We start from the raw sequence: 23,315 nt of genomic DNA, 5'->3' as shown, positions 1-23,315 counted from the left end.
CCCGTGTCTGCGTGGGTTTCCTCCAGTTTCCTCCCACAGTCCAAAGATTGTTGGTGAATTGGCCATGCTAAATTGCCCGTAGTGTTAGGTAAAGGGGTGTATGTAGGGGAATGGGTGGGTTGCGCTTCGGCGGGTCGGTATGGACTTGTTCGGCCGAAGGGCCTATTTCCACACTGTAAGTAATCTAATCTAATCTCTCAGGACTCACACAGAATATCAGGTGGACTTCCAGAGTTAAGGCAAGAGCGACTGCCTTTGACATCAAGGCTGCATTTGACAGAGACTGGCCTTGAACAGCCCTATCAAAATAAAAGTCAATGAGAATCAGGGAAATTATTGTCTGCGTTTGGAGTCATACTTGGCCACAAAGGAAGACGGTTGAGGTTGTTTAACGTCAGTCATCTTAGCCCCATGACATCACTGCAGGAGTTCCGCAGGATAGTGTCTTTGCCCAAATCATCCTCAGCTGCTTCATCAATGATTTTCCCTCCATCATAAAGGTTAGAAGTGGGGATATTCACTGATGATTACACAATGTTTAGCACCATTCGCGATTCCTCTGATATTGAAGTCACACATGTCCAAATGCAAGATCTAGACAATATCCAGGCTTGGGCTGACAAGTAGCAAAGAACGTTTACACCACATAATTACCAAGCAATTACTACCTTCAACAAGACACAATTTAGCCATTGTCCCTTGACATTCAATGGCATTACCACTTGCGAATTCTTCACCATCAACACCCTGGGGGTTATCATTGACCTGAACTGATCTAATCAGGTAAGTATTGTGGCTACAAGAGCAGGCCAGAGTTAAGAATACTCCAGCGAGTAACTCACCTCCTGACTCCCCAAAGTCTGTCTGTCATCTACAGGGCAGAAATCAAGTGTGAGGTGTGATGGAATACACCCCATTTGCCTGGACGGGTGCAGCTCCAGCAACACTCAAGAAGCTGGACACCATCCAGGACAAAGTTGTCCGCTTGATTGGAACAGCATTTACAAGCGTCCACTCCCTCCACCACTGACGCTCAGTAGCAGCAGCGTGTATTATCTGGAAGATGCACTGCAGACATTCACCAAAGATCCTCAAACAGCACCTTCCAAACCCATGACTACTTCCACTGGGAAGGACAAAAACAGCAGATACATGGGAACACGACCACCTTCAAATTCCCATCCAAACCAGACATCATCCTGACTTGGAAACATAATCGTTTCTTCACGTGGAGTCAAAATCCTGAAACTGCCTGCCTCAGGGCATTGTGGGTCAGCCCACAGCACTGCAGTGGTTCAAGACAGCTCACCAAAACCTTCTGAGGGGCATGTAGGGATAGGCAAAAACGTTGGACTGGCCAATGAGTTTTTAAAGTAAGTCACTAGAAAATAACCACAAGCAGGAAACATGGACTAGTTCCCAATCCTAACCCATCTTTGAACAGAAGTTACAGGTTCAGAAATATTGACGGTGAAACTTGAGAGAGAGAGAGAGACAAGAAACTGAAGGATACATTCCCAGAGTTAACATTAAGCCCAGTAAAAGAGCCTCATGTCCACTGCCTCTCCTGATTACAATAATTCCTCCTACAAAGTTCAAGAACCTACCAGAGACCCTTGTGTAGGTTTGTGAACGAACATCGACCTGCCACCATCTTATATCCGTACTGGATTCAGTTGATCACCAGAGCATAGTGAGGTGGTTTCCAAGATAGCGAATAGCATGCCAACATGCCACCACAGTCAAGAGAAGGCAAGGGGAGTGAAAGAAAAATAATGGAGGGCCATGCTTACTGAAGCCTCAAGTTTAATACATTCAACTGGTGAGCCCACACCCAGGAGACAAAAGATGACTGGAGCAAACTGTCACAAAATGGGTCAAAATCTAACCCTATCACAGACAAGCCAGCCAATTAACCTGCACCTCCTAATTCAGTCACCCCGACAATAATGTACTTCATTTTCAAGTGAACACTTGCTCATTCAATAGCAGTATTCCTCCTCCCTCCATTCAGTGTTATGAGTATAGGACTAAATCCTTCTAAAAATACGGCACAGGGAGAAACCAACATACTTAAGGATCAATTAATTTCAATGGCAACGGAGGGTAGAAGGCCAGATAGGAAGCAGTCACTGGAGACATTCTGAGTGGAATGAAGAGATAGGAAAAGGATCAAAGATTGTTGTGGGAGTTGTGCACTGACACCCTGGTAGAAGCAGTGAAAGAGTAGACTGTATAAACGCAGTGGGTGACCAGTCAGAAGGGAGGCATGCAAGTAGTCAGGTTCAGTGCATCTTGCTGAAGAAAAGGATTTTTTTAGTGCTGGAAAAACAGGAGAGAGTGACAGTTTCTCTGAAGAGTGGAGCCAGAGCCCAGCTTGCACATGCCGGTTGCAAAAAGGGAGAGTAGCAAGATACTCATTAGTGACAAGTACAGCTTTTGTGGCTGTAGATATGATGCCAGGATTGTCTCCCTAAGCCCAGAATCAAGGGTATCTTAGATCTTATCACCTACAGTGTGGAAGCATGCCGTTAGGCCCAACAGGTCCACACCGACCCTCCGAAGAGTAACCCACCCAGACCCAATGTAATGTACTAATGTACCGAACACTATGGCCAATTTAGCATGGCCAATTCGCCTAACCTGCACATCTTTGGACTGAAACCCCCGCAGACACGGGGAGAATGTGCAAACTCCACACAGTCAGACAGTCACCCGAGACATGAATCGAACCTGGGTCCCTGGTGCTATGAGTCAGCAGTGCTAACCACTGTGCCACCGTGCCACCCCATTGCAAAGGGCCACACACAACAAGTATCTCTGAGCAGCTACAGGGTAACGTGACACCAGGATTGTGTGCTGCCTCCCTTTGCCCAGAATCAAGGGTATCTCTGAACAGCAACAGGGTATACTGAAGCGGGAGGACAAAAAGTCAGGGGTTGTAGTTAACATTTGTACCAATGACATAAGTAGAAAGAGAGATAAGAATTTAGGGAGCTAAGGAGCAAATTGAAAAGCACTACCTGAAATGTTGTCATTGCTGCAGTACTGCTGATGGCATGTGCTCATGAGCATGGGAATAGGTGGATTGAGCAGCTGAAATGTGACTGAAGTGTTGGTGCAGGAGAGAGAGCTTTAAACTCCTGGATTATTGGATTTGCTTCTGGGGAACATGAGGCTTATACAACATCTGATGGGCTGACCATAAACTGTAACGAAGCCAACATGCTCGCTGAGAAGGGAATTACTGGTGCTACCAGGCGGGGATTGTGGCCGGGGAGGGGGCGGGGGCGAGAGATTAAATGCAAAGTGGATCTAGTGACTCGCTCAAGTCAGTGAGTCTAACATGTGCAATAGGGAAACTATTAGAATATATTCTAGAGGGACAGAATTGATATCCGCTTGATAAGTCAATGATTAATTAAGGATAAACGGCATGGATTTGTCAGTGAGAGATCACGTCTTACAGATTTGATTGAAGTTTCAAGGAGATGGCTACAGGTGTAGATGAGAGTAGTACATAGGCTTCAATCAGGTGGTTGACAAGGTCTTATATGGGAGAATGGTCAAGAAAGAAATAGCCAATGGGATCCAGGGCCATTTTACAAATTGCATCAAAATTGGCTTCAGAACAGGAGGCTGAAGGTGATGGTCAAAGTCTTTTGTTGTGACTTCAGTGTCCAGCAGTATACTGGTGTTTGGTGTTGGGTCCCTTAATGATATAGGCATGAACGCATGAGGTTTGAGCAGTAAGTTTGCAGGTGACATGAAAATTGTTAATGTGGTAAATAGCAAGAAGGAAAGCCTTTGACTACAGGATGATATAGATGAGCCGGTCAGATGGACACAAAAGCAAATGGCATTTAATCTATTCTGGGAGGATTAACAAACATGGGAATTCACAATGAATGTTAAGACTCTGGGAAGTACAAAGGATCAGAGGGATCTTGCTGTACATGTCCACAGATCTTTGAAGGCAGCAGGACAGGTGGAGAAGGTGGTTAAGATTTAAGATATTTGCTTTCATCGGTTATGGCATCAAATAACAAGTGTAGGAAGGTGATGATGGAACTAAGTAAGATATTAGCTAGACCACAGGATGTGACTGCATTAGAGGGGGTGCAGGGGAGATTTACCATGACGTTTCCTGAGGTGGAGCGATTCAGGTACAAAGAGAGACTGAGATGGAGTCATCAGCAATTTCCATTTTTGTTGTGAAGCGAGAGGAGATAGACTAGGGTTGTTTTCCTATGAGCACAAAAGTCTGAGGGGAAGGACCTGATTGAGGTGTATCTAATATGAGGGCCATAGATCAGATAGATAGAAAGAAACCTTTCCCTTTAGCAGAAGGATCAATAACGCAAGGGCACAGATTCAAGGTCAAGAGGATTTAAGGAAGATTTCTTTCATCCAGAGGGTGGTGGGTATCTGGAATTCACTGCTTGAAAAGGGTGGCAAAGGCAAGAATCCTCAATATTTAAGATGCATTTAGATGGTCATTTGAAGTGCCATAGTCTGCAAGATAGTGGGCCAAGTGTGGAAAATGGGACTACAGTTATCAGATGCTTGATGACAGACGTGGACATAATGGGCCAAAGAGCCTCTTCCTGTTCTGTAAAACACTATGACTCAAAGAGACGCATTTCACTGTGCAACTGGAAAAAATTGAGGGGAGAAAACCAGTTAGCCAAATCTTTTGCTGGGAAAGCAGGGGAGTGTACAATTAAAAGTCAGGGCAATAGGATACTTCATAAAGTGTATGTGGGAACCAGCAAGGATTTACATAGGGTGGGTCATGTATGACAAACCTAAACAATTTTGAAGAGATAACTAAAATAGCGGAGAAGGGAATGGTCTACAAATATTATCTGGAGATATTTCTAGAAGGTACTTGATAAAAATTCCACATAAGAGACTGTTAGCTGATATTGAAGCACACGAAATCAGTTTGTAAAGACAAGACAAAGAGAAGGGAAAACAGCAGGTAACCCAACTGGCATTATGAGATTGTAACATCCTTCAAGGATCTGTTTTGGGCCCAAACTATTTATCCTACTTATTCACAATTTAAGTGATGGAATAGAAATTTGCTGATGACAATAAAAAAAGGTGGCATTACAAGTAGTGAAAGTGAAATCATAAAATGACAAGGATTAAGCAAATGGGCATATCGATGGGAAATGGAATACATTATAGACAATGGTCTAAGGATCTAAAAATGACAGAACAGAACATTCTTCAAATGCTGAAAAGTTAATAAACAGTCCAGGCCCAAAGAAACTTAGAGGTGCAGTTAAATGATGAAAACATCATTAACAGATACAGAAAATAAGCAGAGAATAGAATTCTGGCTTTTAAAAGGTAAGTCCCCATTGACTTACCAATCCATAGGGCCGCTGTCTCGTTCTAGGGAGATGACTGGTGTTGGTTTAACAGGAGAGTCACCACGCCTCAGGCAAAGGGAGAAGTTCAGATGGAGTTTCCTTCATGGTAAGCTTAGCTAATGTGGGAATTGAACACATGCTGTTGGCATTACTCTGCATGACAAAGCAACTGTCCAGCCAACTGAACTAACCAACCCCACCCTTTATATCTCACGGTTCAATATCCAACGGAGTAGAAATCATGCTTCAGCAAGGCTAAGCCCTGGTTAGACCATACTTGAAGCACAGTGAGCAATTCTGGGCACTCTGCCTCAGGAAGAGTCAAAGGACAAAGAACATTACAGCACAGGAACAGGCCCTTCGGCCCAACAAGATTGCACCATCACACGATGCCTTTATAAATTAAAAACCATTGCTCCTACATAGTCCATATCCCTCTATTTTCTCCCCATTCAGATATCTGTCAAGATGCCTCTTAAATTTGCTACTGTATCCACCTCCACTGGCAGTGTATTCCAGGCACTTACCACCCTCTGTGTACAAACTTGCCTCCTTTAAAAACTTACCCTTTTTTACCTTAAACCTGTGTCCCCTAGTAATTGACATTTCTAACCTGGGGGAAAAAAACAAAGACTCTGACTATCCATTTTATCCATGCCTCTTGTAATGTTGTAAATTTCTAACAGGTTACCTGTCATCATTTGATGTTCAAGAGGAAACAAACCAAGAGAGTGCCCAATCTCTCTTCATTGCTAATACCCTCCAAACCAGGCAACACCCTGGTAAACCATTTCTATACCCTCTCCGAAGCCCCCACATCCTTCTGGTAATATGGCAACCACAACTGCACACAATATTCCAAATGTGGTCTAACTAAATATCTATGCAGCTGCAACATGACTTAGAGTCATAGAGATGTACAGCACGGAAACAAACCCTGCAGTCCAACCCGTCCATGCCAACCAGATATCCCAACCCAAACTAGTCCCACTTGCCAGCACCCTGCCCATATCCCTCCAAACCCTTCCTATTCATATACCCATCCAGGTGCCTTTTAAATGTTGCAATTGTACCAGCCTTCACCTCTTCCTCTGGCAGCTCATTCCATACATGTACCATCCTCTGAAAAAGTTGTCCCTTAGGTCTCTTTTAAATCTTTCCCCTCTCACCCTAAACCTATGCCCTCTAATTCTGAACTTCCCCACCCCAGACTTTGTTTATTTATCCTATCCATGCCCCTCATAATTTTGTAAACCTTTATAAGGACACCCCTCAGCCTCCGACACTCCAGGGTAAACAGCCCCAGCCTATTCAACCTCTCCCTATAGCTCAAATTCTCCAACCCTGGCATCATCCTTGTAAATCTTTTCTGAACCCTTTCAAGTTTCACAACATCCTTCCAATAGAAAGGAGACCAGAATTGCATTCAATATTCCAACAGTGGTTTGACCAATGTCCTGTACTCAAAACTCTGAGCATTAAAGGAAAGCCTACCAAATGCCTTCTTCACTATCCTAGTGACTTGCCAACTTTTATACTCTATTCCCCAACCAATGAAGGCAACCATGTCATATGCCTTCTTGATCACCTTATATGTTGCCACTTTCAGGACCTTTATGTCCTCACTCCCCCCCACATTATGTTGATACTATTCACTATATACATCTCCCAAAATGCATCACCTTGCATTTGTCCAGATTAAATCCCATTTTTCTTCGGCCAAGTCTACAGCCTATCTATATCCTGGTATATCCTCTGGCAATGCTCCACACTATTCGTAGTTCCCCCAATATTTGATTAGTAAATTTGCTGGCAGCACTCTTCTCCAAATCATTTAGATTAACATTACAAACAACAGAGGCCCAGCACTGATCCCTGCAGAACCCTAGTGGTCACAGATCTCCAGTCAGAAAACCTCCTTAAGTCAAAGGAACCTTGTTAAAATCTACATAGACAACATCTGTCACTATGCCCTCATCAATCATTCTTGTTATTTCTGATGAGTAAATGCTATGTCCAAGTGTCTTCTCCTATATTTTCCCTCAACTGCCTGTAATTTCCCAGATTATTCCTGTCCTCCCTCATAAACAAAGGAACAACACTGACTAATCTTCAGTCCTCTCAGACCTCTCCTATGACTAAAGAGGATAGAAAAATTTCATACAAGATCCCAGCAGTTTCCTCACCTTCCTACCTGGGATTTCTGGGATAGATCCAGTGAGATCTTGGGGGCTTGTCCACCTTAATGCTTTGCAAAACACCCAATAGCACCTCCTTTTTCATACTGCCCATCAATATTGCACTCACAAAACTCAACATCCACCATGTCCTTTTTTGTGGATACCGATCCAAATTATTCACTAAAGACCTTGCCCACTGCCTCTGGCTCCATGCATAAGCTCCCTCCATTGTCCTCGATTCCCTAGCTACCCTTTGGCTTATATATGTTTGAAACATCTTGGGATTTTCCCTAACCCTGTTCACCATTTCATGGCCCCTTACAGTCTTCCTAATTATTTCTTTGAGTTCTTTCTTGCTATCTTTGTATTCTTAAAGGACTCCGTCTGTCTTTAGTTTCCTTACATTTGCCTCCATTTTACTTTTGACAAAGCTCTCAACTTCTCATTTTCCAAAGTTCCCAAATCTTGCCATTCTTATCCTTCATTTTCACAGGAACTGACTCACATGCCAGATGTGGATTTACCATCAGTCACCCTCAATCTACATTTCCCAGTGCCTGCCTAATATTGGGATAGTTAGCCTTCTCCAGTTAGTCATTCACCCAATGACTACTCCTGGCGTTCTCCAAAAACAACTTCAAACTTCCAGAATTATGGTCACTACTCCCGCAATGGTCTGCCATGAGAACTTTGTTCACCTGGCCTGGCTCATTGCCCAATACCAGGTCTAATATGGCCTTTTTCCTGGTTGGACTATTTACATGTTGTTTGAAATAACTGTCCTGGACACACCTAACACATTCCCCCTTCACCTAAGTCCCTGGCTCTAAGCAAGTCCCAGTCAATATAGGGAAAGATAAAGTCGCCCACAGCAACCACCCTGTTGGTTTTATACTTCTCCATAATCGGTCTACATCGCCGTACCTCTCTCATCTGCTGACTGATGGGAAACCTGTACACCAATCCCAAAGTGACTCCTGAGTTTGATCCACAAAGCTTTGCTAGATGGGCCCTCCAAGGTGTCCTTCCTCAGTACAGTTGTAATATTCTCCCTTAACAATGTAACTCTCCCTCCTCTTCTACATCTCTCTCAATCTCATCCGGAACATCTAAAACCTTATCCCTCTGAAGGGCTCATCCTGATGAAGGGCTTATTCCCAAAACATCTACTTTCCTGTTTCTTGGATGCTGCCTGACCTGCTGTGCTTTTCCAGCACCACACTATTCGACTCTGATCTCCAGCATCTGCAGTCCTCACTTTCTCCTTTTCCCCCTCTCAACCAAGTCTCAGTAATAGCTACAACTTCACAGTTAGATGTATTAATGCAAGATCTATGTTCATCTGTTTTACCTATCATATGCCTTGCATTAAAATAAATACACCTCAGACCACCAATCCTGCCATTGTTCAGTGAGCCATCCATCTGCTCTTCCTCTTAATCTTACTAGCCTTAGTCTCGGACTCCTCCTCAGTCATTTTACTTGCTGACCTGCCGCTCAGGTTCCTGCACCCATCCCCCACACTATTTTAAACCTTCCTGAGTGGCAGGATATTGGTGCCCCTGCAGTTTAGGTCCTCCTTGTGCAGGTCATTGTGCCAGGTGACTGACCCAGAAGACATCCTAATCATCCATCCACCTGAAGCCCTCCCTCTGACACCAGCTCTTCAGCCACCTGTTTAACTGTACTAATCTTCCATTCCTACCATCACTGGCATGTGGCATATGAAATAATTCCAAAATTACAACCGTAGAGGTCCTGCTTTTCAACTTCCCACCTAACCCCCTGCACATCTGACTACTCACCCACCCCCTTCAGAATATCCTGTGCCTGCTCAGTGACATCCTTGACCCTGGCATCATGGAGGCAACACACCTTCCTGGAGTCTTGCATGTGGCCACAGAAACACCTCTGTTCCCTGACAATAGAATCTTGTATCACTACTGCTCACCTATACTGTGACCCAGCTTTCAATTCACAGGCCCTAACCATCTTTTATTCACCAGCTTTGGCAAAGGGTCAGTTAGACTCAAAACGTCAGCGATTTTCCAGCATTTTCTCTTTTGGGTACACTGTGACCCTCCCTGCTGTACAACAGTAACAGTCATGGCGCCATTGATCTGGTGGGTGATACTACCCCCCAACAGTATCCAAAATAGTACAACAGTTGGGGGGGGGGGGGGGAAAAAGAGTGGCCACAGGTATCTCCTGCACTGCCTGCCTGCACTCAACCATCTTCCTGGTGGTCATCCAACTCTTCTCTGCCTATACAGCCCTTACTGGTGGTGCGACCAGCTCACTAAAAGTGCTATCCATGGTATTCTCAGCCTCAGGGATGCTACATAATGAGACCACCCGCAGCTCCTGGTACTCCCTGTGGCAAATCAGGAGCTGCAGCTGAACACACTTCCTGCATACGGAGTCAACCTGGACAATGGAAGTGTCCCTGACTTTCCAAATATTGCATGAGGAGCATTTCCATGGGGCCAAGTTCTCCTGCCATTCAAACTTTTATCAGCTACAGACAACAATCCAGGAATTGATTACACAACTAATCACCAAACTCAGGTCTCTTACTTCTGCTCACTATTCCTAGCAAACTATGACTACAAGTAGTAAGTACTTCATCTCTCTCCAGGCACTACCCATTCAGTCTAGAAACCTAATTTCAAGCTTATGTCCATCACCCCCTTCTCAGTGATGATGACTGAACCGACTTCTCCCAGAGTACTCCTCAGTCACATCTCACCAGCGCCCCCTGTATATCGTTAAAATTACCAGAAACCTGGACTCTAAGCAGTGATTATACAAATGGTATTTGCCAGACTTTTAGAAGGTTACAGTGTGATTTAACCAAAGTTTTCACAATATTAAGGGGAACAGGTTGGAACACAGAGAGAAACTATTTCAGTTTTGGGTCGGGGAAGATGGGGAAAGAAAAAGACTAGATTACACAATAAAAAGAAATTAAGCCAGAATTTTACTTTCTGGAGTACAATTAGAAAATGTTTCCATGCACAAAGGATAGAAAAGTTTGGAAATTGCTTCTGCAAATGGCAACTGACATTACATCCACTATCAATTTTAAAACAGAAATTGATAGATTTGTGTTAACTTGAAGTTTTAAGTGTTCTGGGACTCAGGCAGGTATATGGAACACAGATCAGCCATAGAATCATACAGCACAGAAACAGGCCCTCTAGCCATGAAAACATCGAGAGTGTGTGTGTGTGGGGGGGGTAAACTGGCCTCCTACAATTCTAATGCCCCCAGTTTCCACCCTCTCCACCTTTTGCAGACCCTTTGTAATTTTTTAAACCTTCCGTCAGCCACCTGAGTGTCAAGGAAGACAAAACCAGTCTGTTCAATCTTTCCTCACTGCTTAAATTTCTCAGTCTTGGAGCAGCCTTCTCCATCCCCTTTGGATCTCTCAACTGTAATTACATCTTTCCTGTACGGTGGTGACAAGAACTGGAAGCAGTGGCCAAACCAGTGTATTATACACTTCTGGTAAAATTCCTACACCTCAGTCAATAAAGGAAAGAATCTGCATGTCTCCTTAATCATCGTACCCTAACTATATCGCCACCTTCAGGGATCTTGGACATATTTGTAGAGTGGATCTCTGTCCACCCTATCTGATTATCTAGTATGTCTCAGTTAAGTCACCCCTCAACCTTCTTCTCTCCAATGAAAACAGCCTTAAGCCCTTCAGCCTTTCTTCATAAGACCTTCCCTCCATATCAGGCAATATCACAATAAATCTCCTCTGAACCTATCTTAAGCTTCCACATCTTTCCAATCCAACTATTCTGTCCAACTGACTGACAATTTGACCTCAAACTCTCTCGGCAGTTACTGCCAGACTTACTCAACTATGTTGACCACTCTTGAAACAATGAACACAAGAAACATACTTGAGAGGGAGGAATGTGAAGGGTGGGTAACTAATCAGATAACCAGTTACTTTTTGCTTACACGATAGTGACTAGACGATGTCTACAGAGAGTTGGTCAACCTTTGATTCGTTAGCTGACTGGGTGGACTTAATCTTTTCCTGGTAGTAAAAATGTTTCTCTACAGAGTCTCCAGGTTTTATCCTTTTCAGAGAGAGTTGGTGAATGATGCTTCTTGTCTGTAGGTCTCTGGAAACTGCACTCACAGGGGTCTGCTGCTGGACCAAGCTGAAGGCGATCAGCAAGTAGTGCTTCATTCACTCAAGACATTCCTGATGCCACTCTGTCTCAAAGCATCGACCTCACTGCTCTGAAAAGTAACAATCTTGCACAGCTAAAGTGTACACCACATAACCCCACTTGATCTTCAGCTATTAAACACTGCTCTGGAACTTGGGCCAGAGGGATTTATCCTAGGATTCTCTGGGAAGCCAGATAGGAGATTGCAGAGCCTTTGGCTTTGATCTTTATGTCGTCATTGTCTACAGGAATAGTGCTAGAAGATTGGAGGATAGCAAATGTTGTCCCCTTGTTCAAGGGGAGTAGAGACAACCCTGGAAATTATAGACCAGTGAGCCTTACTTCAGTTGTGGGTAAAGTGTTGGAAAAGGTGATAAGGGATAGGATTTATAATCATCTAGAGAGGAATAACTTGATTAGGGATAGTCAACATGGTTTTGTGAAGCACAGCAGGTCAGGCAGCATCCGAGGAGCAGGACAATTGACTTTTCGGGCAAAAGCTCTTCATCAGGAATGAAGGCAGGGAGCCTCCAAGATGGAGAGATAAATGGGAGGGGTTGGGGCTGCCAATCTTCCTTCCAACCTATCCGCTCCACCCTCCTCTCTGACCTATCACCTTCATCCCTGCCTCCATCCATTTATTATACTCTTGGCTACCTTCTCTCCAGCCCCAACCCCCTCCCATTTATCTCTCCACACCGGAGGATCCCTTCCTTCATTCCTGATGAAGGGCTTTTGACAGAAACGTTGATTTTCCTGCTCCTCGGATGCTGCCTGACCTGCTGTGCTTTTCCAGCACCCCTCTAATCTAGACTCGGATTTCCAGCATGTGCAGTCCTCACTTTTGCCATGGTTTTGTGAAGGGCAGGTTGTGCTTCACAAACCTTATTGAGTTCTTTGAGATGGTGACCAAACAGATGGATGAGGGTAAAGCCGTTGATGTGGTATATATGGATTTCAGTAAGGCGTTTGATAAGATTCCCCACAGTAGGCTATTGCACAAAATACGGAGGCATGGGATTGAGGGTGATTTAGTGGTTTGGATCAGAAATTGGCTAGCTGAAAGAAGGCAGAGGGTGGTGGTTGATGGGAAATGCTCATCCTGGAGTTCCATTACTAGTGGTGCACCACAAGGATCTGTTTTAGGGCCACTGCCGTTTGTCATTTTGATAAATGACCTGGATGAGGGCGGGGAAGGATGGGTTAGTAAATTTGCGGATGACACTAAGGTCGGTGGATAGTGCTGAAGGATGTTGCAGGTTACACAGGGACATAGATAAGCTGCAGGGCTGGGATGAGAGGTGGCAAATGGAGTTTAATGCGGAAAAGTGAGAGGTGATTCACTTTGGAAGGAGCAACAGGAATAAAGAATTCAAAGTTTGTGAGAAGATTTGTAGCTCGGGTGCTCGTTTTAGATTAGATTAGATTACTTACAGTGTGGAAACAGGCCCTTCAGCCCAACAAGTCCACACCGACCCACCGAAGCGCAACCCACCCATACCCCTACATTTACCCCTTACCTAACGCTATGGGCAATTTAGCATGGCCAATTCACCTGACCCGCACATCTTTGGACTGTGGGAGGAAACCAGAGCACCCGGAGGAAACCCACGCAGACACGGGGAGAACGTGCAAACTCCACACAGTCAGTCGCCTGAGTCGGGAATTGAACCCGGGTCTCAGGCGCTGTGAGGCAGCAGGGCTAACCACTGCGCCACCGTGCTGTTCGCCGAGCTAGGAGTTTTCGTTGCAAACGTTTCGTCCCCTTTCTAGATGACATCCCCAGTGCTTGAGAGCCTCCTGTGAAGCGCTTCTGTGCTGATTCCTCCAGCATTTATAGTGGTTTGAATCTGCCGCTTCCGGTTGTCAGTTGCTGTCCGCTGCAGTGGCCAGCTCGGTGAACAAAACCACAACAGGAATAAAGAATACTGGGCTAATGGGAAGATTCTTGGTAGTGTAGATGAGCAGATGAGAATGTACATAGATCCCTGAAAGTTGCCATCCAGGTTAATAGAGTTTTTAAGAAGGCATAAGGTATGTGAGCTTTAGCTTTTATTGGTCGAGGGAACCATGAGATCATGCTGCAACTGTACAAAACTCTGGTGTGACCGCACTTGGGGAGTATTGTGCACAGTTCTGGTCAGCGTATTTAAGGAAACATGTGGAAGCTTAGGATAGGTTCAGAGGAGATTTACTGGGATGTTGCCTGGTACGGAGGGAAGGTCTTATGAAGAAAGGCTGAGGGGCTTAAGTCTGTTTTCACTGGAGAGAAGAAGGTTGAGAGGTGGCTTAACTGAGACATACTAGATAATCAGAGGGTTAGATAGGGTGGACAGGGAGAGCCTTTTTCCTTGGATGGTGATGGCTAGCACAAAGGAACATAGCTTTAAATTGAGGGGTGATAGATATAGGATGGATGTCAGAGGTAGTTTCTTTACTCAAAGAGCAGTAGAGGCGCGGAACACACTGCCTGCAATAGTAGTAGACTGGTCAACTTGAAGGGCATTTGAATGGTCATTGGAAAATATATGGATGAAAATGAAATCGTGTAGGACAGATCAATTTCAGACTGATACCACAGTTGACAGAATATCAAGGGCCAAAGGGCCTGTACTGTGCTGTAATTGTTTTTAAATTAGATTAGATTCCCTACAGTATGGGAATAGGCCCTTCAGATCAACAAGTCCACACCAACCCTCCAAAGATCAACCCACCTAAACCAATTCCCCTACATTTACGCCTGACTAATGCACCTAACACTATGGGCAATTTAGCATGGCCAATTCACCTGACCTGCACAGCTTTGGAATTTGCTCCATGTTAAACAACTTACATTTCGTTAGCAACTTCCATGCTTCACAAAAGCGATTAGCAGCAATATATGTCAATTAATCCACAGTGCAGTGAAAGAATCAGGACTAAAGACTTTGTCAAACTGGAAGGGTTCAAGCAGTGAAATTACAAGATAAATGGAAAAACAGGTCGCAGGAGAGAACTTCAAGACTGAGAGCATCAAAAGCTAAAAGCCTGGCAACTAATGCTGAGGTTGAATGGCATGGTGCTTTGCACGATTTGGGTGATCAGAGGAAGTGGCTAGATAGGACTGGCAAGATCTGCGAGGGGCTTGGTAACACGATGAGAACCTTCAAATGAAAACTGGATGAAATAGCAGGACTGAGGGATGAAAAAGATTTGGCAGATGAGAACAAAATGAATTGCCCATAAGCACAGTACCCAAATGTCACACAGAAACAAACCTGCCCCCACCATTACTTTACACACAATTATACATTGACAACACCCAATGCTGTACAGTGTGATCTATTCCCACCTCTAGTGTAAAACAGTTTCAGACATTTCTCAATGTGAATATAATCCAGTGCGATATAGGAAAAAAAATCCTCCCATTAGTATTTTATACATAAGACAATGACAGACTTGTACCAATCACTTACTGTGTCCTGGGTGTTGTACAGCAGCAGACTGTCCTTACCAGTACTTTACTCAGCATTACACAGTTGCAGATCTGTGTCCAGAATGTGCTGCTTTTCCAGCACCACACTCTCAACTCAAATCTCCAGCTCCTCACTTTCTCTAGTTACAGAATTGCCATGACCAGTACTGTACCCAACTCTTATATAATTAGAGACCTATTCTTGGAGTAAAGGAGGCCAGTAGTATTCAATGACAGACCTGAAACATCAAATCATGGACAACGGTGTTATACGGTGTTCAGGCAGCCCCAATTGGGACTGCACCCGAGCATTAAATAGTGACAGACGTACACCAGCAGTAGAGTGTGACAGTATTATATAGAGATATAACAGTCACCACCAGTAATACCCAGTTTTAATCAAGCATGAACCTCTGAAGAGTAACCACCCAGACCCATTCCACTACTCTATATTTACCCCTGACTAATGCACCTAACATACTGGCCAATTCAGCATAGCCAATTCACCTAACATCTTTGGACTGTGGGAAGAAATCGGATCACCCGGAGGAAACCCACGCAGACACACAGGGAAAATATGCAAACTCCACACAGACAGTTGCCCGAGGCAGGAATCAAACCCGGCTTGCTGGCGCTGTAAGGCAGCAGTGCGACCACCACCAGTACTACAGACCAGTGTTACAAAAAGACAGACCTGTCCCCTCCAGTACTGTATCCCAGTGTTATACAGAGATATTCCGCACCAACCAGTACTGTACCCCGGTATTATACAGTGACAGACCAGTCCCCACCAGCACTGCACCCCAATGTTATACAGAGACAGACCTGTCCCCACCAGTACTGTATCCATATATTACATTGACAGACCTGTCCCCACCAGTACTGTACCCCAGTGTTACACAGCGACAGACCTGTCCCCACCAATACTGTACCCCAGTGTTATACAGAGACAGACCCATCCCCACCAGTACAGTACCCCAGTGTTATACAGTGTCTGACCTGTCCCCACCAGTACTGAACCCCAGTGTTATACAGTGACTGACCTGTCACCACCAAAACTGTACCCCAATGTTACACAGAGACAAACCTGTCCCCGAAAATGCTGTATCCCAGTGTTATACAGAGACAGACCTGTCCCCGCCAATACTGTACCCTAGTGTTATACAATGACAGACCTGCCCCCACCAGTGCTGTACCCCAGTGTTATATAGAGACAGACCTGTCCCCACCAGTACTGTATCACAATGTTATACAGTGTCTGACCTGTCCCCACCAGTATTGTATCCCAGTGTTAAATAGTGACAGACCTGTCCCCGCCAATGCTTTATCCCAGTGTTATACAGTGACAGACCTGTACCCGCCAATACTTTACCCTAGTGTTATACAATGACAGACATGCCCCCATCAGTGCTGTACCCCAGTGTTATACAAAGACAGACCTGACCCCATCAGTACTGAACCCAGTGTTATACAAAGACAGACCTGTCCCCACCAGTAATGTATGCCCGTGTTACAAAGGAACAGGCGGGTCCGCACCAGTACTGTATCCCAGTATTATACAGTGACAGACCTGTCCTCACGAATACTGTACCCCAGTGTTATACAGAGAGAGACCTGTCCCCGCCATTAGTGTACCTCTGTGTTATACAGCAACAGACCTATCCCCACCAGTACAGTACCCCAGTGTTATACACTGACAGACATGTCACCCTCAATACTGTATCCCAGTATTACACAGTGACAGACCTGTCCACACGAATACTGTACCCCAGTGTTATACAGAGAGAGACCTGTCCCCGCCAATGCTGTATCCCAGTGCTACACAGAGACAGACCTGTCCCCGCCATTAGTGTACCTCTGTGTTATACAGCAACAGACCTATCCCCACCAGTACAGTACCCCAGTGTTATACAGAGACAGACATGTCACCCTCAATACTGTATCCCAGTATTACACAGTGACAGACCTGTCCACACCGGTACTGGACCCCAGTGTTATACAGTGACAGACTTGTCTCAGATACTCCTGCCCTCTCTCCCGCCTGTTAGTTATTTATTGAGTTACTGATAATATTATTCCACCTTAACCCTGATCTCTCTCTCGCTCTCTGTATCAGTCCCCGGTTTGAAAGTCCCGCGGCTGTGGAGTCTGGGACTGACCCGCTCCCTCTCGGGGGGCTCGATCCCGCTCAGTACCGCGGCCTGTCTGTCCCGCGGACCTCCCTCCTCACCTCCTCCGAGACGCTGAGGCCCTCAGCCTCTTCTCCCGGCGGCTCCATCAGCTCCTCCGGGCCGTTTAACGGCGGCGGATCGGGGCTGGCGGCCGCCATCTTCGCGGCAGGCCCAGCCGGAACTGACGCCAGCGCAGCCATGACGTCGACGGTGGATTCTGGGAGGCAGGTTCTGACCGAGATAACAATATAAATATAGGCTGGTCCTGGCTGAGAGATAGAGATATATTTACAAGGTGCAGGTCATGATTGGGGGATATAGACTAACTAAATATAGATTGGTCCTGCCTGCGATGAATACAAGGTAGACAGGTCCTGACTGAGATATAGTAATAAATACAAGGTAGACAGGTCCTGACTGAGATATAGTAATAAATACAAGGTAGACAGGTCCTGTCTGAGATATGGAGATAAGTACAAATATAGGTAGGTCCTGACTGAGAAATAGTGATAAATACAAGGTAGACAGGTCCTGTCTGAGATATGGAGATAAGTACAAATATAGGTAGGTCCTGACTGAGAAATAGTGATAAATACAAGGTAGACAGGTCCTGTCTGAGATATGGAGATAAGTACAAATATAGGTAGGTCCTGACTGAGAAATAGTGATAAATACAAGGTAGACAGGTCCTGTCTGAGATATGGAGATAAGTACAAATATAGGTAGGTCCTGACTGAGAAATAGTGATAAATACAAGATAGACAGGTCCTGACTTAGAAATACAGATAAATACAATTGTAGATAGGTCCTGACTGATAGATAGTGATCCAATTCAAGGTAGACAGGTCCTGATTGAGATATAGTAATAAATACAATGTGGACTGGTCCTGATTGAGATATAGTAATAAATACAAGGTAGACAGGTCCTGATTGAGATATAGTAATAAATACTAGTAATAAATAATAAATAGACAGGTCCTGACTCAGAGGTAGAGATAAATATAAATTTAGACTAGTCCTGACTAAGTTTAAATCACTTAGAGAGAGAGAGATGGGCAGATCACGAAATTGATATAGTGATAAATAAAATGTAGACAGGTGCTGACTGAGAGATAAATACAAATTAACATTGCATTTGTGGAAGGGAGTTCTAAACTCATATCACTTATGTTGTCTGTTAAAAGTATTTCTGGATTTCATTCCCAAAATGTTTGAGCCTTGTTTTTAGTCCTTGTTCCTGAGGTTTTTTTTCTGTCTACTCCCATCTGTTCCCCTTAATATCTTGAAATCTTTTAGTCCCAATTCTTATGGAAGAACACATTTGCATTTGGAGCAGTTCAGGAAAATATCTCTCTGTTGTTTCCTGGGATGAAGGGGTTGTCTTCTAAGGAAAGATCGAAAGGTTGGGCTAACATTCTCTGGTATTTAGAAGAATGGGAATTGTTGCTATTGAAACCTAAAAGATTTTGAGGAGTTCATGTCAGGGTAAATGCTCGGGATGCTATGCCTCATGGGGCCTTCTAAAACTAGTGGACACGGTTTCAAAACATCTTCCATTTAAGTCAGAAATGAGGAGGAATTGTTTTCTTTCAGTTTAGCTTTTGAATTCTCTTGCCCAGAAGACATTGGAGGCTGGGTTATTTAATATATTCAAGATTCTATTAGATAGATAGATGGCAGGAAAGTTCATTTAAGCCAGTCATTGGGTCAGGCATCAATGGCATGGGAGGATTGATAGGCTGAATGGTCTACTTCTGCCCCTATCTCTTTTGATTCTATGTGAAAAATGGTGCAAAGATTTGTAGATTAATGGATTAGTGTGGAACAGAACATTTTCATGGGCACTGCCAACAAAACAGGGATGGATGGGAATTGTACCTTGGGAGAGGCTCCACTCCAATGGGGGTGGGGGGAAGGCAGGTTCCTAGCAGCAATGATAAACAGACCAGTTGTTCAAACTATGTATGGTGTAAACAGAGCCTTGTATGAAACACGGTAGTTTGCAAAATAGTCTGAAAACAAATGTCAGTTGTGTAAAAGTCAGTGAGTTGAGAGTGATAGCCCTTGACATCAATGCTGCATTCGACAGAGCGCAGCATTAAGGAGGCCTGGCAAAACTGGAATCAATGAGAATCCGGGGGCAAACTCTCTGTCGGTTGGAGTCATACCTGAAACATAAGAAGATGGTTGTGGTTGTTGGAGGGTTGTGGTTATTGGAGGTCAGTCATCTCAGCTCCAGGATATCTCTGCAGGGGTTCCTGAGGATAGTATCAACCATCTTCAGTTGCTTCATCAATGACCTTCCCTCACTCATAAGATCAGAAGTAGGGATGTTCACTGATGATTGCACAATGTTCAGCACCATTCACGACTCCTCACATACTGAATCCATTTTACTGCAAGATCTGGAAAATATCCTGTCTGGGGATGAAAAATAGGAAGTAACATTTGTGTGACACTAGTCTGGGCAATGGGCACATCCAACCAGAGAGAATTTAACCCTTGCCTCTTGATGGTCAATGGCATTACCATTACTGGGGTCACCCATGATCAACATTTTGGTAGTTACCATTGACCAGAAACTCAAGCTGTCCATGTCCAAATGCAACAAAATCCGGACAATATCCAGGCTTGAGCTGACAAATGTAACTAACATTCATGCCGAAATAATGCTAGACTATGACCATCACCAATAAGAGACAATCTAACCACCACGCCTTGACAGTCAATAATGTTAACATCACTGAGTCTGGAAACTCAACTGGGCTCATCATATAAACACAGTGGCTACAAGAGCAAGTCAGAGAGAAGGGCTATTGTGGCGAATAACTCTCCTCCTGACTCCCAAAGGCTATCCACCATCTACAAGGCACAAGTCAGGAGTGTGATTGAATACCCTCCATTTGCCTGGATGAGTGCAGTCCCAATAATATTCAAGAAACTTGACATCATCCAGTACAAAGCTGCCCACTTGATTGGCACTACATTAAGAACCACCCACTCCCTCTACCACCAATGTTCAGTAGCAGCAGTATATAATCTACAAGATGCACTGCAGAAATTCACAAAAGATTTTCAACAGCACTTTCCAAACCCATGGCCACTTCCATCAAGAAGGACAAGGGGCACAGGCATATGGGAACAACATCACCTTAAACATCCCCTCGAAGCCATTCACTATCCTGACTTGGAAATATATCGCCAATTCTTCACTGTTGCTGGGTCAAAATCCTGGAATTCCCTCCCTAATGGCATTTTGGATCAACCATTAAGCAGGTGGACTGCAGCGGTTCAAGAAGGCAGCTCCCCACCACCTTCTCAAGGGCGACTATGGACGGGCAGTAAATGCTGGCCAGGTAGTGACACCCACATCCCACAAATGAAAGATGAAAAAAATTAAAAATTTTGAGCTTTAGACTCTGCAAGGAAAGGGGAGACTGAAAAATGCAAAGTAATCGATCAGGAGAGAGAAGTAAGAAACATGAGAATAAAACATTTGAGGAAATAGACAGGCCAGAGTCTGTATCCTGATAGCTGTTCCAAATACAAACACAATGCCATTATTACAGATATCCTCACCATAATCTTTTGACGTTCTCCTGATTTGGAAAATGTTCCGTTAAGTTGAAAAAAGCACAAATGTCTGAAGGAATGGAAGGAAATTAGAGACCAGTTGTCCAATCAGCTGCTCTCGTGAAAATATGGAGGGGTCAATTAAGGATAGAGAGTCTCAACGATTTGAAAATGTTCAGTTGATTAGAGAGCTAACATCTATTTACAATGATGTGGAGGTGCCAGTTTTGGACTCGGTGAACAAAGTCACAAGTCACACAAGTTTTTAGAGAGCTGCTCCTTCATCAGGTGTACAAAGTTAAAAATCACACAACACCAGGTTATAGTCAACAGGTTTATTTGGAAGGTAAAAACAATGACTGCAGATGCTGGAAACCAGATTCTGGATCAGTGGTGCTGCAAGAGCACAGCAGTTCAGGCAGCATCCAAGGAGCAGCGAAATCGACATTTCGGGCAAAAGCCCTTCATCAGGAATGGCTATTCGCCTTAATCGTGTCCTCATGATTTTATAACTTTGCCCGAAATGTCGATTTCACTGCTCCTTGGATGCTGCCTGAACTTCTGTGCTCTTCCAGGTTTATTTGGAAGCACTAGCTTTAGGAACACTGCATCTTCATCAGGTGGTTGTGGAGTATAAGATTGTAAGACACAGAATTTAAAGCAAAAGCGTGATGTAACTGAAATTATATCTTGACAAAGACCTGGATTGTTTGTTAAGTCTCTCATCTTTTAGAATGACCATGTTGGTTTCAGTTCTTTCATATGTAAATTCCATAACTTTTTTAAAGTAATGTTCTCAAGTGAACTTTAACAGTAGGTGCCATGTTGGCCCAGATAATGCATTGAAGGTATGAGGTGCCCTGTGTGAGACTGTCTGTGCCCCAATGTTCAGACTGATTCTCATCTAAAAAAGGGACTTATAGAATCTTACATGGATCATGCAGTTTTTAAGGAAAATAAAATGTAATTCTGCAAGTACAATTCACCCCACAAACATGTGTGTGTGTGTGTGTGTGTGTGTGTGTAGTGCAGTGTGGTCACCTGTAGTGTGATTTGGAGGATGGTCACCTGTAAGTCTGAGGTCGAATGTCCCGGACCACTGAAGTGTTCTCTGACTGGGAGGGAACATGCCTGTCTGTTGATTGTTGTGTGCTGTCCACTCATCTGTTGCCATAGTCAATCCACCTGATGAAAGCTTGTGATCTGCAAATGTTTCTCATATAAAGTGAGTTTTGGCAGCGTGATTTGACTATAACATTGCGATAGAATTAGGGAACAGTATTTTCGAGAAAGCTTACTTCTGTTTGCAATAGTGCAATTCCAGCAGCAATTGTTTCGCACACTTTTTTCTGAGAACATGCCAATGTTAGCTGATGTCAGAGCATGTGGGAGATATAGTACTATAGATTTAGCAGCTTCATCTCAAAAATTAAACTAATGAATATTCATTGCTCTCCATCTGAGACAAGAATATCCTTGTATAATTCCTTTATAAATCTAAAGTGAGGACTGCAGATCCTGGAGATTAGAGTCAAGATTAGAGTAGTGTTGGAGAAGCACAGCAGGTCAGGCAGCATCCAAGAAGCAGGAAACTTGATGTTTCAGGCAGGAGCCCTTCATCAGGAAAGTAAATTAAACATGTTGTTAATGCAGGGACAGAGGGTCATCATCATCACCACCTTCAGGTGCAGTTATGGTTACAATATAATGTGTTTAATTTACTTCCTCTAATCTTGACTCTAATTCCAGTATAAGCCCGGTTTAACTCCTGAAGGACTGCTTTACTTTTACGCATACCGTTTGCCTTTCTAATTTGTTCTTGTACCTGCATGTCACACAATCTAAACCAATCCCCAAGAAACAATCAGAAGGCAATCAACCACAGCCATCCAGTTCTGCAACCACAACTGCACCTGAAGGTGGTGATGATAATGATGACCCTTTGTCCCTGCATTAACAATACTTTTTCAATGTAATTGTTTAATTTACTTTTGTTTCATTAATAAATATGATTTAAACCTTCATTGAGTCTGTGCTATACTTTGTGTCAGGCTTCTGGGTGATTTTTAAGTGTCTTGAGTGTTATTTTTGCTGGTCTGCCTCTAACCCCACTTTTCCAATAGGCCCCATCAAATGATTTTCTATTAAGTGAGGTTTCACTAGAATGCAACTACAGCATTATAAGAGAACTACCTATATTTACAATGGTTAGGTAAATCATGTTTTACACAGTCTGAATGGCTTGGTGACTCAAGTAGCAGATGGGGGTATGATTATTGATATTGTTTGTATGAAGTTCTTTCATAAGAGACTTACCTTTTTAAAAAAAATGTTCATGGTTTGTGGGGCATCAATGG

At 44.0% G+C, this 23,315-nt stretch overlaps 1 protein-coding gene across 3 annotated transcripts in view; it reads right to left on the bottom strand.

Annotated features, from left to right (window-relative positions):
• Window positions 1–17,550, bottom strand: part of braf (B-Raf proto-oncogene, serine/threonine kinase) — a 115,083-nt gene extending 97,533 nt beyond the window's left edge. For 2 of the 3 annotated variants that reach the window (XM_060840018.1, XM_060840019.1), the window contains exon 1: window positions 17,445–17,550. In XM_060840018.1, coding sequence (XP_060696001.1) covers window positions 17,445–17,543 — 99 coding nt within the window. In that variant the 5' untranslated portion in view covers window positions 17,544–17,550. Of the gene's footprint in view, window positions 1–17,373 lie in introns of all 3 variants that reach the window. The other variant, XM_060840020.1, reaches the window with a different exon arrangement.
• Between the last annotated feature and the right edge of the window lie 5,765 nt (window positions 17,551–23,315).

The sequence above is a fragment of the Hemiscyllium ocellatum genome, chromosome 19 (assembly GCF_020745735.1).
Source record: "Hemiscyllium ocellatum isolate sHemOce1 chromosome 19, sHemOce1.pat.X.cur, whole genome shotgun sequence".
NCBI classification, from domain to species: Eukaryota; Metazoa; Chordata; class Chondrichthyes; order Orectolobiformes; family Hemiscylliidae; genus Hemiscyllium; species Hemiscyllium ocellatum.
This window is presented reverse-complemented; position numbering and strand designations above follow the sequence as displayed.